Source organism: Rhinopithecus roxellana, chromosome 14 (genome assembly GCF_007565055.1).
Source record: "Rhinopithecus roxellana isolate Shanxi Qingling chromosome 14, ASM756505v1, whole genome shotgun sequence".
Lineage (NCBI taxonomy): Eukaryota > Metazoa > Chordata > Mammalia > Primates > Cercopithecidae > Rhinopithecus > Rhinopithecus roxellana.
Window position 1 is genome coordinate 12,051,343 of NC_044562.1, and position 15,882 is coordinate 12,067,224.

At 40.4% G+C, this 15,882-nt stretch overlaps 1 protein-coding gene across 15 annotated transcripts in view; it reads right to left on the minus strand.

Annotated features, from left to right (window-relative positions):
- The window catches only part of CLASP1 (cytoplasmic linker associated protein 1), a 310,377-nt gene that overhangs the window by 164,970 nt on the left and 129,525 nt on the right, over positions 1–15,882 (minus strand). For all 15 annotated transcript variants that reach the window (XM_030916265.1, XM_010367499.2, XM_030916256.1 and 12 more), the window contains exon 7: positions 12,034–12,131. In XM_030916265.1, coding sequence (XP_030772125.1) covers positions 12,034–12,131 — 98 coding nt within the window. The remainder of the gene's footprint in view (positions 1–12,033; positions 12,132–15,882) is intronic.

A 15,882-nucleotide genomic window follows, 5' to 3' on the forward strand; every position in this document is an offset into this window, starting at 1 on the left:
GGCGATGATCAAAACTAACCAGTGACAACTGTTCAATATGGTGGATACCCGAGATAGAAATAACAACTGGAGCAAAGAAACTGACCAAAAATGGCAGGGGGGGGGGGGGCAGGGAAAAGGAGGGCAGGGGCTAGAAATTGAGATATCCACAGCAAACTCTGAATATACTGACATACTCCTGGGAATCTGGGAGGTATATGTGCAAGGCTATGCAAATGCACAGGCCCAGGAAAGACCCCTGAAGGTTCTAATGTCCCCCACTGGCTGACTTTGACACTCTGAACAAGCAGGAAGTAAAAAGGAAGACAGAGGTGTAAAACACCTTTCACAGCACTGAAAGCATGCCCCCAAAACACACAGCCAGTCACAGAGTCTGAGAGAATTACTGGTTCAACACGCTAAAGGAAATCTCTGTGCAATCATTAGCTAATCGCTAAGCTAACCAACCAGAGAATTCAGTGGCCACATAAAATAAAGAACAAAGACTTAAGGAATTCATTTAGGAAAGTCACTAGACCAAAATAAGCAACAAAAACAATAAACAGTAACAACAAAAATTCTGGGGAGGGGAAAGAATATGATTTCCTGAGTTGCCACAATATATTATTTAAAGTGTCCAGAGTCAACAAGAAATTGTGAGACAAAGAAACAAGAAAATATGGCCCATACAAAGGAAATAAAATTCAGTCAACAAAAACTATTTGTAAGGAAACCTATACATTGGCTTAACTCAATGAAGACTTCAAGTCAATTAATATAAATATGTTGAAAGATCTAAAGAAAACTATTTCTGAATAATTAAAGTGTAAGAACAATGTCTCACCAAATAGAGAATAACAGAGAAAGAATATATTTAAAAGAACCATATAGAAATTCTGGAGACGAAATGTACAATAAATTGAAATTAAAAATTCACTAGGAGGAGTTCAACAACAGATCTGAGCTGGGACAAGAAGTAATCAACAAATTTGAAGATGAGTCAACCGTTATTATATCCTATCTAAGTAACAGAAACAAACAAAAAAATGAACAGAGCCCAAGAGATCATCTTACAAAACCAATGTACCAACACAGTCACATAATAGAGGTCCCAGGAAAAGAGAAAAAAGACAAGGACATATGGTACTTTCCAAAGACTTTTTGGGTCCAATTCTTTGCCCTAGTTGTTATTGTTGCCTCAGGCATCTACCACGTTGAAAAATTATCAAAAAAGATATGAAGAAAAATGGCTAAAAACTTCACAAATTTGATATAAAACAATCTATGTATTTAACAAGCAACTCCAAACAGGATAAACTTAAAGAGATCCAAATCTAGACACAATAACCAAACTGTCACAAGAGAAGACAAAGAGAAAATCTTTAAAGCAACAACGGAGAACCCACTCATTGTGCACAAGGGATCCTCAAAAAGGTCAATACCTGATTTCTCATGAGAAACCATGAAAGCCAGAGTGGAGCAGCGTGAGAATAGATAACATATTCAAAGTTCTGAAATTAAAAAGACAATCAACCAATAATTCTATATGTAACAAAACTATCCACCAAAAACAAAGGAGAACTGAAGATATTACCAGATAAACAAAAAGCAACAGTCCTTCGGGTTGAAATGGAAGGACACCACTGTACAACAGCTCAAACCACATGAAGAAATGAAGAAAATAAGTAAAACACAGTTATACCTGTGTAGTCATAGGTAAATACAAAATACAGTATAAAGGTACTTTTTGTTCTTAACTCTTTTCTTGTTCTACGTAACTTAAAAAGAAACTGCATAAAGCAATAAGTATAGAACTATATGCATTGGTGGGCTTATAATGTATAAAGATATAATTTGCATGACAACAGCAAAAAAGAAGAAAACAGCTAAGTAGGAGTAAAGCTTTTTAATACTGAAATTCAATAGTATCAACTTTAACTAGGCTGTTTAAGATGTTAATTGTAAGCCCCAGAACAACTGCAAATAAGCCCCCTCCAAAAAAGTAAAACAAACAGTAAGAGAGTTATAGTATTACACTAGAAAATATCTATTTAACACAAAATAAGGCAGTAACGGAGGAACAAAGAAACAAATCATGACATATAGAACATAAATAGCACACCTGCAGACAAATTCTACCTTACCAGTACTACATTAAATATAAATGGATTAAACACTCCAATGAAAAGTTTTTAAAAGTCAGACTGCATAAATAAATAAGACTCGGAATAGGAACAGCTCCAGCCTCCAGCTCCCAGAGTGAGTGACACAGAAGACAGTGATTTCTGCATTTGCAACTGAGGTATGGGTTTATCTCACTAGGGTGTGTCTGACAGTCAATGCTGGTCCACCCTTCCAGCGAGAGCTGAAGCAGGGCGAGGCATCGCCTTACCTGGGAAGTGCAAGGGGGAAGGGAATTCCTTTTCCTAGCCAAGGGAAATTGAGACACACAACACCTGGAAAATCAGGTCACTCCCACCCTAATACTGCACTTTACCAAGGGTCTTAGCAAATGGCACACCAGGAGATTATATCCCACACCTGGCCCGGAGGGTCCCACGCCCACGGAGCCTCCCTCATTGCTAGCACGGCAGTCTGAGATCTAACTGCAAGGCAGCAGCCAGGCTGGGGGAGGGGTGCCCGCCATTGCTGAGACTTACATAGGTAAACAAAGCCTCCAGGAAGCTCAAACTGGGTGGAGCTCACTGCAGCTCCAGGAGGCCTGCCTGTCTCTGTAGACTCCACCTCTGGGGACAGGGCATAGCAAAAAAAAAAAAAAAAAAAAAAAAAAAATGCAGCAGAAACCTCTGCAGATGTTAATGACCCTGTCTGACAGCTTTGAAGAGAGCAGTGGATCTCCCAGCACGGAGGTTGAGATCTGAGAACGGACAGTCTGCCTGCTCAAGTGGGTCCCTGACCCCTGAGTGGCCTAACATGGCGGGGTACACCCCTGAGACGAAGCTTCCAGAGCAAGAATCAGACAGCAGCACTCGCTGTTCAGCAGTATTCTACGTTCTGCAGCCTTCGCAGCTGATACCCAGGCAAACAGGGTCTGGAGTGGACCTCAAGCAATCTCCAGCAGACCTACAGCTGAGGGTCCTGTTAGAAGGAAAACTAACAAACAGAAAGGAACCCACACCAAAACCCCATCAGTATGTCACCAGAATCAAAGACCAAAGGCAGATAAAACGACAAAGATGGGGAAAAAGCAGAGCAGAAAAGCTGGAAATTCACAAAATTCAAAAAATCAGAGCACATCTCCCCCTCCAAAGGAACACAGCTCATGGCCAGCAACGGATCAAAGCTGGACGGAGAATGACTTTGTCGAGCTGAGAGAAGACTTCAGTCGATCAAACTTCTCAGAGCTACGCACCCAGTGCAAAGAAACTAAAAATCTTGAAAAAAGAATGAAAGAATGGATAACTAGAATAATTAATGCAGAGAAGGCCATAAACGAACTGACAGAGATAAAAACCATGACACGAGAAATACGTGACAAATGCACAAGCTTCAGTAACCTACTCGATCAACTGGAAGAAAGAGTATCAATTACTGAAGATCAAATGAATGAAATGAAGTGAGAAGTCTAGAGAAAAAAAAAAGGAAAAAGAAATGAACAAAGCCTCCAAGAAATACGGGATTATGTGAAAAGACCAAATCTACATCTGATTGGTGTGCCTGAAAGTGATGGGGAGAATGGAACCAAGTTGGAAAACACTCTTCAGGATATCATCCAGGAGAACTTCCCCAACCTAGTAGGGCAGGCCAACATTCAAATTCAGGTAATACAGAGAACGCCACAAAGATACTCCTCGAGAAGAGCAACTCCAAGACACATAATTGTCAGATTCACCAAAGTTGAAATGAAGGAAAAAATGTTAAGGGCAGCCAGAGAGAAAGGTCGGGTTACCCACAAAGGGAAGCCCATCAGACTAACAACAGATCTCTCGGCAGAAACTCTACAAGCCAGAAGAGAGTGGGGGTCAATATTCAACATTCTTCAAGAAAAGAATTTTCAACCCAGAATTTCATATCCAGCCAAACTAAGTTTCATCAGTGAAGGAGAAATAAAATCCTTTACAGACAAGCAAATGCTTAGAGATTTTGTCACCACCAGGCCTGCCCTACAAGAGATCCTGAAGGAAGCACTAAACATGGAAAGGAACAACCAGTACCAGCCATTGCAAAAACATGCCAAAACATACAGACCATCGATGCTAGGAAGAAACTGCATAAACTATCGAGCAAAATAATCAGCTAATATCACAATGACAGGATCAAGTTCACACATAACAACATTAACCTTAAATGTAAATGGACTAAATGGTCCAATTAAAAGACACAGACTGGCAAACTGAATAGCGAGTCAAGACCCATCAGTTTGCTGTATTCAGGAGACGCATCTCACATGCAGACACACACATAGGCTCAAAATAAAGGGATGGAGGAAGATCTACCAAGCAAACGGAGAACAAAAAAAAGCAGGGGTTGCAATCCTAGTCTCTGATAAAACAGATTTTAAACCATCAAAGATCAAAAGAGACAAAGAAGGCCATTACATAATGGTAAAGGGATCAATTCAACAGGAAGAGCTAACTATTCTAAATATATATGTGCCCAATACAGGAGCACTCAGATTCATAAAGCAAGTCCTTAGAGACTTACAAAGAGACTTAGACTCCCATATAATAATAATACGAGACTTCAACACCCCACTGTCAACATTAGACAGATCAACGAGACAGAAAGTTAACAAGGATATCCAGGAATTGAACTCAACTCTGCACCAAGTGGACCTAATAGACATCTACAGAACTCTCTACCCCAAATCAACAGAAGATACATTCTTCTCAGCACCACATTGCACTTATTCCAAAACTGACCACATAGTTGGAAGTAAAGGACTCCTCAGCAAATGTAAAAGAACAGAAATTATAACAAACTGTCTCTCAGACCACAGTGCAATCAAACTAGAACTCAGGACTAAGAAAATCAATCAAAACTGCTCAACTACATGGAAACTGAACAACCTGCTCCTGAATGACTACTGGGTACATAACGAAATGAAGGCAGAAATAAAGATTTTCTTTGAAACCAATGAGAACAAAGATACTACATACCAGAATCTCTGGGACACATTTAAAGCAGTGTGTAGAGGGAAATTTATAGCACTAAATGCCCACTAGAGAAAGCTGGAAAGATCTAAAATTGACACCCTAACATCACAATTAAAAGAACTAGAGAAGCAAGAGCAAACACATTCAAAAGCTAGCACAAGGCAAGAAATAACTAAGATCAGAGCAGAACTGAAGGAGATAGAGACACAAAAAATCCTCCAAAACATCAATGAATCCAGGAACTGGTTTTTTGAAAAGATCAACAAAATTGATAGACCGCTAGCAAGATTAATAAAGAAGAAAAGAGAGAAGGATCAAATAGATGCAATAAAAAATGATAAAGGGGATATCACCACTGATCCCACAGAAATACAAACTACCATCAGAGAATACTGTAAACACCTCTACGCAAATCAACTAGAAAATCTAGAAGAAATGGATAATTTCCTGGACACTTACACTCTCCCAAGACTAAACCAGGAAGAAGTTGAATCCCTCAATAGACCAATAGCAGCCTCTGAAATTGAGGCAATAATAGCCTACCAACCAAAAAAAGTCCAGGACCAGACGGATTCACAGCCGAATTCTACCGGAGGTACAAGGAGGAGCTGGTACCATTCCTTCTGAAACTATTTCAATCAACAGAAACAGAGGGAATCCTCCCTAACTCATTTTATGAGGCCAACATCATCCTGATACCAAAGCCTCGCAGAGACACAACAAAAAAAGAGAATTTTAGACCAATATCCCTGATGAACATCGATGCAAAAATCCTCAATAAAATACTGGCAAACCGAATCCAGCAGCACATCAAAAAGCTTATCCACCATGATCAAGTGGGCTTCATCCCTGGGATGCAAGGCTGGTTCAACATATGCAAATCAATAAACGTAATCCAGCATATAAACAGAACCAAAGACAAAAACCACATGATTATCTCTATAGATGCAGAAAAGGCCTGTGACAAAATTCAGCAGCCCTTCATGCTAAAAACTCTCAAAAAATTCGGTATTGATGGAACGTATCTCAAAATAATAAGAGCTATTTATGACAAACCCACAGCCAATATCATACTGAATGGGCAAAAACTGGAAGCATTCCCTTTGAAAACTGGTACAAGACAGGGATGCTCTGTCTCACCACTCCTATTCAACATAGTGTTGGAAGTTCTGGCTAGGGCAATCAGGCAAGAGAAAGAAATCAAGGGTATTCAGTTAGGAAAAGAAGAAGGCAAATTGTCCCTGTTTGTAGATGACATGATTGTATATTTAGAAAACCCCATTGTCTCAGCCCAAAATCTCCTTAAGCTGATAAGAAACTTTAGCAAAGTCTCAGGATACAAAATCAATGTGCAGAAATCACAAGCATTCTTATACACTAATAACAGACAAACAGAGAGCCAAATCATGAATGAACTCCCATTCACAATAGCTTCAAAGACAATAAAATACCTACGAATCCAACTTACAAAGGATGTAAAGGACTTCTTCAAGGAAAGCTACAAACCACTGCTCAGTGAAATAAAAGAGGACACAAACAAAAGGAAGAACATACCATGCTCATGGATAGGAAGAATCAATATTGTGAAAATGGCCATACTGCCCAAGGTAATTTATAGATTCAATGCCATCCCCATTAAGCTACCAATGACTTTCTTCATAGAATTGGAAAACTGCTTTAAAGTTCATATGGAACCAAAAAAGAGCACATATTGCCAAGACAATCCTAAGCCAAAAGAACAAAGCTGGAGGCATCACGCTACCTGACTTCAAACTATACTACAAAGCTGCAGTAACCAAAACAGCATGGTACTGGTACCAAAACAGAGATATAGACCAATGGAACAGAACAGAGTCCTCAGAAATAATACCACACATCTACAGCCATCTGATCTTTGACAAACCTGACAAAAACAAGAAATGGGGAAAGGATTCCCTATTTAATAAATGGTGCTGGGAAAATTGGCTAGCCATAAGTAGAAAGCTGAAACTGGATCCTTTCCTTACTCCTTATTCGAAAATTAATTCAAGATGGATTAGAGACTTAAATGTTAGATCTAAAACCATAAAAACCCTAGAAGAAAACCTAGGTAATACCATTCAGGACACAGGCATGGGCAAGGACTTCATGTCTAAAACACCAAAAGCAACAGCAACAAAAGCCAGAATTGACAAATGGGATCTAATTAAACTAAAGAGCTTCTGTACAGCAAAAGAAACTACCATCAGAGTGAACATGCAACCTACAGAATGGGAGAAAATTTTTGCAATCTACTCATCTGACAAAGGGCTAATATCCAGAACCTACAAAGAACTCAAACAAATTTACAAGAAAAAAACAAACAACTCCATCAAAAAGTGGGCAAAGGATATGAACAGACATTTCTCAAAAGAAGACATTCATACAGCCAACAGACACATGAAAAAATGCTCATCATCACTCGCCATCACAGAAATGCAAATCAAAACCACAATGAGATACCATCTCACACCAGTTAGAATGGCAATCATTAAAAAATCAGGAAACAACAGGTGCTGGAGAGGATGTGGAGAAAAAGGAACACTTTTACACTGTTGGTGGGACTGTAAACTAGTTCAACCACTGTGGAAAAATAGTGCGGCGATTCCTCAGTGATCTAGAACTAGAAATACCATTTGACCCAGCGGTCCCATTACTGGGTATATACTCAAAGGATTATAAATCATGCTGCTATAAAGACACATGCACACTTATGTTTATTGCAGCACTATTCGCAATAGCAAAGACTTGGAATCAACCCAAATGTCCATCAGTGACACACTGGGTTAAGAAAATGTGGCACATATACACCATGGAATACTATGCAGCCATAAAAAAGAATGAGTTCATGTCCTTTGTAGGGACATGGATGCAGCTGGAAACCATCATTCTCAGCAAACTATCACAAGAACAGAAAACCAAACACCACACATTCTCACTCATAGGTGGGAATTGAACAATGAGATCACTTGGACACAAGAAGGGGAACATCACACACCGGGGCCTATTGTGGGGAGAGGGGAGGGGGGAGGGATCGCATTAGGAGATATACCTAATGTAAATAATTGTTACAACGGTAACAATTATGAACATATATGCATCTAAGAACAGAGCTCAAAATATAGGAAGCAAAAAGTGACAACTGAAGAGAGAAATAGATAATTCACCAGTATTAACTGGAAACTTCAATATGTACATTCCTTAATGGATTTTAAAAACCAGAAAGAGGATCAACAAGAAAATAAAAGACTTCAATAACACTATAATCCAACCAGAACAAACATCTATAAGATATTCAAACAAACAATATCAGAATATAGATTCTTCTTTTTTGAGACAGGGTCTCTCTCTGTCACCCAAGCTGGAGTACAATGGCACGATCTCAGCTTACTGCAACATCAACCTTCCAAGCTGGAGAGATTCTCCTGCCTCAGCGTCTCATGTAGCTAGCTAGGACCACAGGCACATGCTGCCACACCCAGCTAATTTTTTTATTTTTTTGTAGAAATGGGGTCTCACATTGCCAAGGCTGGTCTTGAACTCCTGGGCTCAAGCAATCCTGTCTCAGCCTCTCAAAGGGATGGCATCACACGCATGAGCCACTGGGCCTGGCTTACAGATTCTTTCCAAGCATACATGGAACATTATCCAGGAGTCCACATGCCAGGCCACAAAAATAAGCCTCAATAAATTTCAAGCCGGGCATGGTGGATTACACCTGTAAACCCAGTACTTGGGGAGTCTGAGGCAGGGAGATTACATGAGGGCAGAAGTTCGAGACCATCTTGGGCAATGTGGCAAAACCTCATCTCTACTAAAATTAGAAAAATTAGCTGGGTGTAGTGGTGTACATCTGTAATTCCAGCTACTTGGGAGGCTGAGGCATGAGAATCGCTTGAACCCAGGAGGCAGAGGTTGCCGTGAGCTAAGATTGTACCACTCCACTCCAGCCTGGACAAGAGAGTGAGACTCTGTCTCAAAAAAAAAATGTTTTTAATTTAAAGAAAAGAATTTCAAATGACTGAAACCACACAAATTATGTTTTCTAACTACAATAGGATAAAATCAGAAATTAACAACAAAAAGAAATGACAAATCAAAAAATGTAGAAATCAAACACTCCTAAGTAACAACACAAAAATGAAAACAAAAAGGAATTAGAAAATCTTTGAGATATATGAAAACATTAACATATCAAAACTTATGGAATACAGCTAGAGCAGTACTTAGAAATTCATAGGTGTAAATGTCTACATTAAAACAAGATCTCAAATCAATAACCATCTTAAAAAACTGGAAAAAGACAAGTACATCAAACCAATCAAAAGTAAAGATTAGAGTGAAATAAGCAAAATATATACAACAGGAAAAAGAGAAAAATCAATGAAACCAGAAGTTAGTTCTTTGAAAAGACAAAAATTGACAAACCTTAACTAGACTGACCAGAGGGGCAAAGGCTCAAATTAATCAAATAAAAACTTTGAAAGGGAAGGCATCACTGCTGAGCATGAACAAATAAAAAGGATTACAGGGGAATTCTATGATCAATTATATGCCAACAATTAAATAACCAAGATAAAGTGACTAAATTCCTATAGAGACCCAAGCTACCAAAACTGCTTCAAAAAGAAACAGAAAATCTGAATAGACCCCTAACAAGTAGAGAAATTGAAGTAGTGACCTTTAACAAGTAGAGAGATTGAATCAGTGACTCAAAAAAAAATCAGCCTGAGACCAGCCTAGGCAACATGGCAAAACCCCATCTGCACAAAAAATACAGAAATTACCCGCACATGGTGGCATGCACCTCTAGTCCCAGCTACTTGGGGGGGCAAGGTGGAACAATTATTTGAGCCCAGGAAGTTAAGGCTGCAGTAAGCAATGATCACGCCACTGCACTCCGGCCTGGGTAACAGAGTGAGGTCCCATCTCAAAAAATAATAACAAACAAAAATAATTTTTAAAATTAAATAAATGAACAAATGAATGAATGAATGAACCAAGAAAGAAAAGGCTTGGTCTCCAAGAAACAGCAGATGCACCTGCCGAGAAAGGTGAAGCAAAGACCCAGTATGACAAAGAGATGTCAGGTTAATGGGTTTCCAAGAGGCAGTGAAGGCAGCCAGTCCAGGTGGAAACAGGCTTTAGGGACTTACACAACTGGCAGAGAGGTTAGCAGGTATCCAGCATAAACCACATTGTGCTGTGCAGTTTGACACAGTGAGCCACTCTTATCCCACTTGTTGGGAATGGTGGGGGCCCTCCCCAAATCCACATTTCTAGACACCAGCCTGGGGCCAGGCCTGTAAGCAGGCCTTTCTAAGGACAGCAGTCTCAGGCCGGCTGCATTAACTCTTTCTTGTACTCTCACCTCGCTAGATCTCGGTTCTACCATGTTGTTTCTCCCTGATTTGCTAGTTTGCTGTGGTTACTTTCCAAACATACAGAGGAAGCCTCCTGTTAAGATGGAAACTGTGTAAAATGGTGGATTCACGGTCTGGGGTCACATCACGTTACACAGCATGGCGTGAGGCCAGCCCTGCAGCCTCAGCAGGGCAGGGTTTCACTCTCGAGACCTGTTTTCCGAACAACCATGGTGCCTTCGTCATTTACCAGTCCCTTCCCTTGATATCATGCCTCCCCTGATCATCTGTGCCCTCCAATTTTCCCTGAGAGATTGTTCAGTATTGCTGCTGAGTTCTTTTTCCTCCTGTGTTCTCACCGTATATTCAAAGACCAGAAGGCTAAGGTTCACAAAACAAAGGAATTTAAAAGAAAAAAAAAAAACAACTATTCTCACAGATTATCTTTCGTAAAGAACACGAAAAGTAGTTTTATTCCCATCTAATCATCCTGTGCACAGATGGTGAGAGCAGTTCCAGATCAGGCATGACTCTCAACCACAAGGAAACATAGTCCACTTGTTTGCCCGTTGAGCCGCCACTTGAGGGTCTGGGGCCCACTGCTGTCATATTTGCCTTGGAGACATCAAGACAGTTAACTCCTGTATATTTCAGTATTCCATTCCATTTCCAGATGCCCAGTACGCCATAAACGATTTTGTGAAACAGGGCAGAGAAAATTAAAAGGCAAGTCAGAAGAACAGGGTTTTGAACTTGGTTCTGACTCTTAGTAGCAGTGTAATCTCTCAAAAGTCACTTCATATCTCTAGGCCTCTGGGGTTTGCATGGACAAAATGACAGGCTCAGATAAGCTGCCCTGTGAGTCCACTCCAGTCCTGTCTGGAATTTTAACATTACTTTCCCCCTTAAAGGAATGACCCAGGGTAAAAGTTTGGAATTAATTTGGTGTTAAGTTTCTCCATCACAGTTAAAATTATACATATCTGATCATTACATTATTTTAAAAATTTGGACTATAACAAAGTCACATTTCTGGACTCCAGTTGTCTTGGGTCTGATGAGACACTGATCCCTTTGTATGGGCTTATACACACTGAGAATGACATGAAAACAGAAAGTTACATTTAAAACATGATTTCCAAAATTGTAACTTATGAATTTTTATCCAAACACATCCTGGAATGGCTTCATTCATTCAAATGTATTCTAGGCACCTACTATACTAAGTGCTGTCTGTACAGATATAGATACAGAATCTTAGATATAGAAACATAAAACTGTAAGAGTGCTGAATTTTTCAATACCAATTGCTTTTAAAATCGGTATGTGGCATGGGACCTGGCCAGTCTGGGTGAGAAAGTCTCATTTCTGAGGAAGTGGAATGGGAGGGGACCCCTGATGTATGATCTGAACAAAATCTCCAACTACCCTCTAACCGTATATTCTTTGAATAAAATAACCACAACAGAAAAAGTACTGCAAATCAAGATATTAACTGGAAAATAATGGGGGGGGGGGGGGGGTAGAGCAGAAGAAAGGAAAAAATCTGCACTCACCGGGACTGTGGCAATCCTTTTTTACTGAGATCTGCCCTCACACGTTCTCCTACATGTCTGTAAATTTCCACTAAGCTGTTTATTGCTGCATCTCGAACCTAGATATAAAAGAAGAGATCTTACAGCTGCTCTGTGTCATCCCCCAGCAAGTCCTGCTGGGATACAACAGGCCATATACCACCCCAATTATCACCATTTTACCAGTGGAACTGTGAATACAATCCTTATACACATTTGTCTAGAGAAAGCCATGTTTGACAGTTTTCACTTTGCTGATACAATGTCAAAGGGTAGTAAAACTGTGGGACCCCCATCCCTAAATACACGGTAACGTGCATATCCTTAGTTCTTTGCATTCTTTAAGATAATTTCAGAAAACTGGAATTTTCAGACCATCTTTCCAAATTAAGAAACAACACTGAAAATAAATAAATTATACTAAAAATAAAATACCATGTGAAACACTCTGGGTTTAAGTCAACTAAACAAATACTTAATGAGCAACAAAAATGGAGAGTACAGGCTATACGAAGTCCCATACTCAAGAAGCCCCTAGTCCTAAGAAGGAGATTTTTAAAAAGTCCTAAAATTCTACATTCATTACAGGGCATGATGCAATAGACATTATTCAAGAGCATGAAGAGCTTGCGGTTTAAAGAAGGGAGCAAACACATTAGGGGATGTCAAGGGATGCTGTATGAGGAAAAACCACTGCTAAGTGCTTGGAACAGCAGGATTTCACCAGGTCCAGATGGAATGAGCGGATTTGAATAAGACACAGCCTGTGCAAAGGCATGAAAGCAGACATGTACGGCACATGCTTCAGGAGGAGGAAGTACGCCAGTCTGGCCAGACCAGATACAAACTAAGAAAGCAGCATGAAATACGAAATAAGGTGTGAGAGACAGGGTAGTTTTTTTTTTAACCTGGGAAAATTTGAATACAGACTATATTACACATCACTGTATCAATGTTAAATTTCCAGGGTGAGAAAAATGACAAGTTTATATAAGAAAATATCCTTGTTATTAAATGATACACACTGATATGTGTAGGGTTAAAAATATCGTTATAGGCTGGGTGCGGTGGCTTACGCCTATAATCCCAGCACTTTGGGAGGCCGAAGCAGGCAGATCACGAGGTCAGGAGTTCGAGACCAGCCTGGCCAACGTGGTGAAACCTCATCTCTACTATCAATACAAAAAAATTAGTCGGGCATGGTGGCGCATGCACCTGTAGTCCCAGCCACTCAAGAGGCTGAGGCAGGAGAACCCAGGAGGCGGAGTTTGTTTGCAGTAAGCCAAGATCGTGCACTCCAGCCTGGGCAACAGAGCGAGACTGTCTCAGAAATAAAAAAAAAAACAATTAAAAAAAATCATTACATCTGCATGTTACTTTCAAATGGTTCAAGAAAAAAGTGTGTGTCTGTATATGTATGTATGTGTGTACACAGATACAGAATAAATGTGACAAATGTTAACTGGTAAATACACTCAATTTCTCTGTACGTTAAAAAATTTGCAAATAAAAAGGTAGGAAGAAAAACATTTTTAAAATATAAAATGGAACCAAGGCCAGGTGGTACTGGGGGAGGCTGTGCTTAATTCGGTAAGCAAAGATGGGAGTACAATATCAAGGTAGTGGTGAATGGAGAGAAAAGAAGTAGGAATACAAACAAAAATTTACAGTTTGAAATACTGAAGATAGCCCTCTGATTTAGCAGTGTTACATGACAGATAACTTTACTCATAATTTTTATCTCTTCCAGCGGAAAAAGGCAAATCTTAAGCTATATTATCTTGTCCCCCAAAACCTCATGCTATGGACTGAACTGTGTGCCCTCAAAATTCAAATGATGAAGCCCTAACTCTCCAACATATTTCAAGATAAGGTCTATAAGGATGCAATTAAGGGCCGAGCACAGTGGCTCACACATGCAATCCCAGTGCTTTGGGAGGCCAGCGCAGGAGGACAGCTTGAGCCCAGGGGCGTGTGACCAGCCTGGGCAACAAAGTGAGCGCCCATCTCTACAAAAAAATTTTTTCTTAATTAGTTGGGCCAGTTGGTACTCACCTACAGTCCCACCTACTTGGGGGGCCTGAGGTAGGAGGATCACTCAAGCTCAGGAGTTGAAGGCTGCAGTGAGCTATAATCCTACCACCACACTCTAGCCTCAGAGACAAAGCACGACTCAGGCTTTTTTTTTTCTTTTTTAGAAAAGGAAGGTAACTGGGTATGGTGGCTCGTGCCTATAATCCCAGCACTTTGGAAGGCCCAGGCAGGCGAGTTCAAGTTCAGGAGTTCGAGTTCAGGCGAGTTTGAGGTCAGGAGTTCAAGACTGGCCCGTCTACTGAAGTATACAAAAATTAGCTGGGCGTGGTGGCACACATCTGTAATCCCGGCTACTTGGGAGGCTGAGGTAGGAGGATCACTTAAACCTGGGAGGCAGAGGTTGCAATGAGCTGAGATCACGCCACTGCACTCCAGCCTGGGTGACAGAGTGAGACCTGGTCTCAAAAAACAGAAGAAAAAAAAGGAGGCAGTTAAGGTTAAATGAGGTCATGATGGCAAGACCCTAAAATTAGAGGATTAGTGTCCTCATAAGAGAAGCCAGAGAGCTGTGTACGCACATAGAAGAGGTCATATAAGCACATAGTGAGATGGCAGCCATCTACAAGCCAGGAAGAGAGCACCAACCAGAACTCAGCCTCCAAAACTGTAAGAAAACTAATTCCCGTTGTTTAACTCACTCAGTCTACAGCTTTTTGTTATGGCAGCCAGAGCTGACAAACACAGATTATCAGTTTATTTTGGGGGAAAAAAAAGTAATTTCTATTGTTAGGAAACATTTTTACATTGAAAAATGCAGTCGGGCGCAATAGCTCACGCCTGTAATCGCAGCACTTTGGTGGCCGAGGCAGGCAGATCACTTGAGGTCAGGAGTTGGAGACCAGCCTGGCCAACATGGTGAAACTCCATCTCTACTAAAAATACAAAAAGAAAAAATCAGCCAGGAGTGGTGGTGAGTGTCTGTTAGTCTCAGCTACTTGTGAGGCTGAGGCACAAGAAACGCTTGAACCCAGGAGGTGGAGATTGCAGTGAGCCAAGATCACACCACTTCACTCCAGTCTGGGTGACAGAGCAAGATGCTGTCTCAAAAAAAAAAAAAAAAAAGAAAGAAAGAAAAAGAAAAATGCACGTATTACAGAAGTAGTCAATGTGACTATAACTTGAATATTATTATTAAAGTGTATCACCACTGCTTATTTTCTAGGGATAACACATCTGCTCAGAGCAAATCTCAATGGGTGATCTCTTTAAAAAACAATCAATAGCCAGTCAGCTACTTAGAAAGTCTGGGCCATAAACGTTTAAGAGATTTACTGGAAAAATTACTAGCTTTAGAGTCAATTATTAATAAGGAGACCTAAGGACCTACTTGGCCATTTAGGGAGCTGTGTAACCTTAGACAAAACACTAGAACTCCTTTGGTCTCAGTTTCTTCCTTTGTAAATTGAGAATTGCTCTGAGGACTGGAAGAAATAAGTTTCACTCAACAAATATTTGAAGGCCTACTAGGTGAAAATGAACTGAAACGCCTACACAGGCCAGGCAGTGACATGAGGAGTGAATGACTGCAGCAGGCTGAGTGCAGGGTGACAAATGGCACTGGCAGGAAACCCTGGAGGCAGGGACAGAAGAGGGATAAGGTGCAGAGGTTCAGGCAGACGGGCCAGTACCACCCAGCCACAGAGGAATGGAAGCACAGCTGTAGCAGACCTTCTATTCTTTCAAGACAAGTTAAAAATATGAATCTCCCAAATATAAAATCATTTGAACTCAAAATAT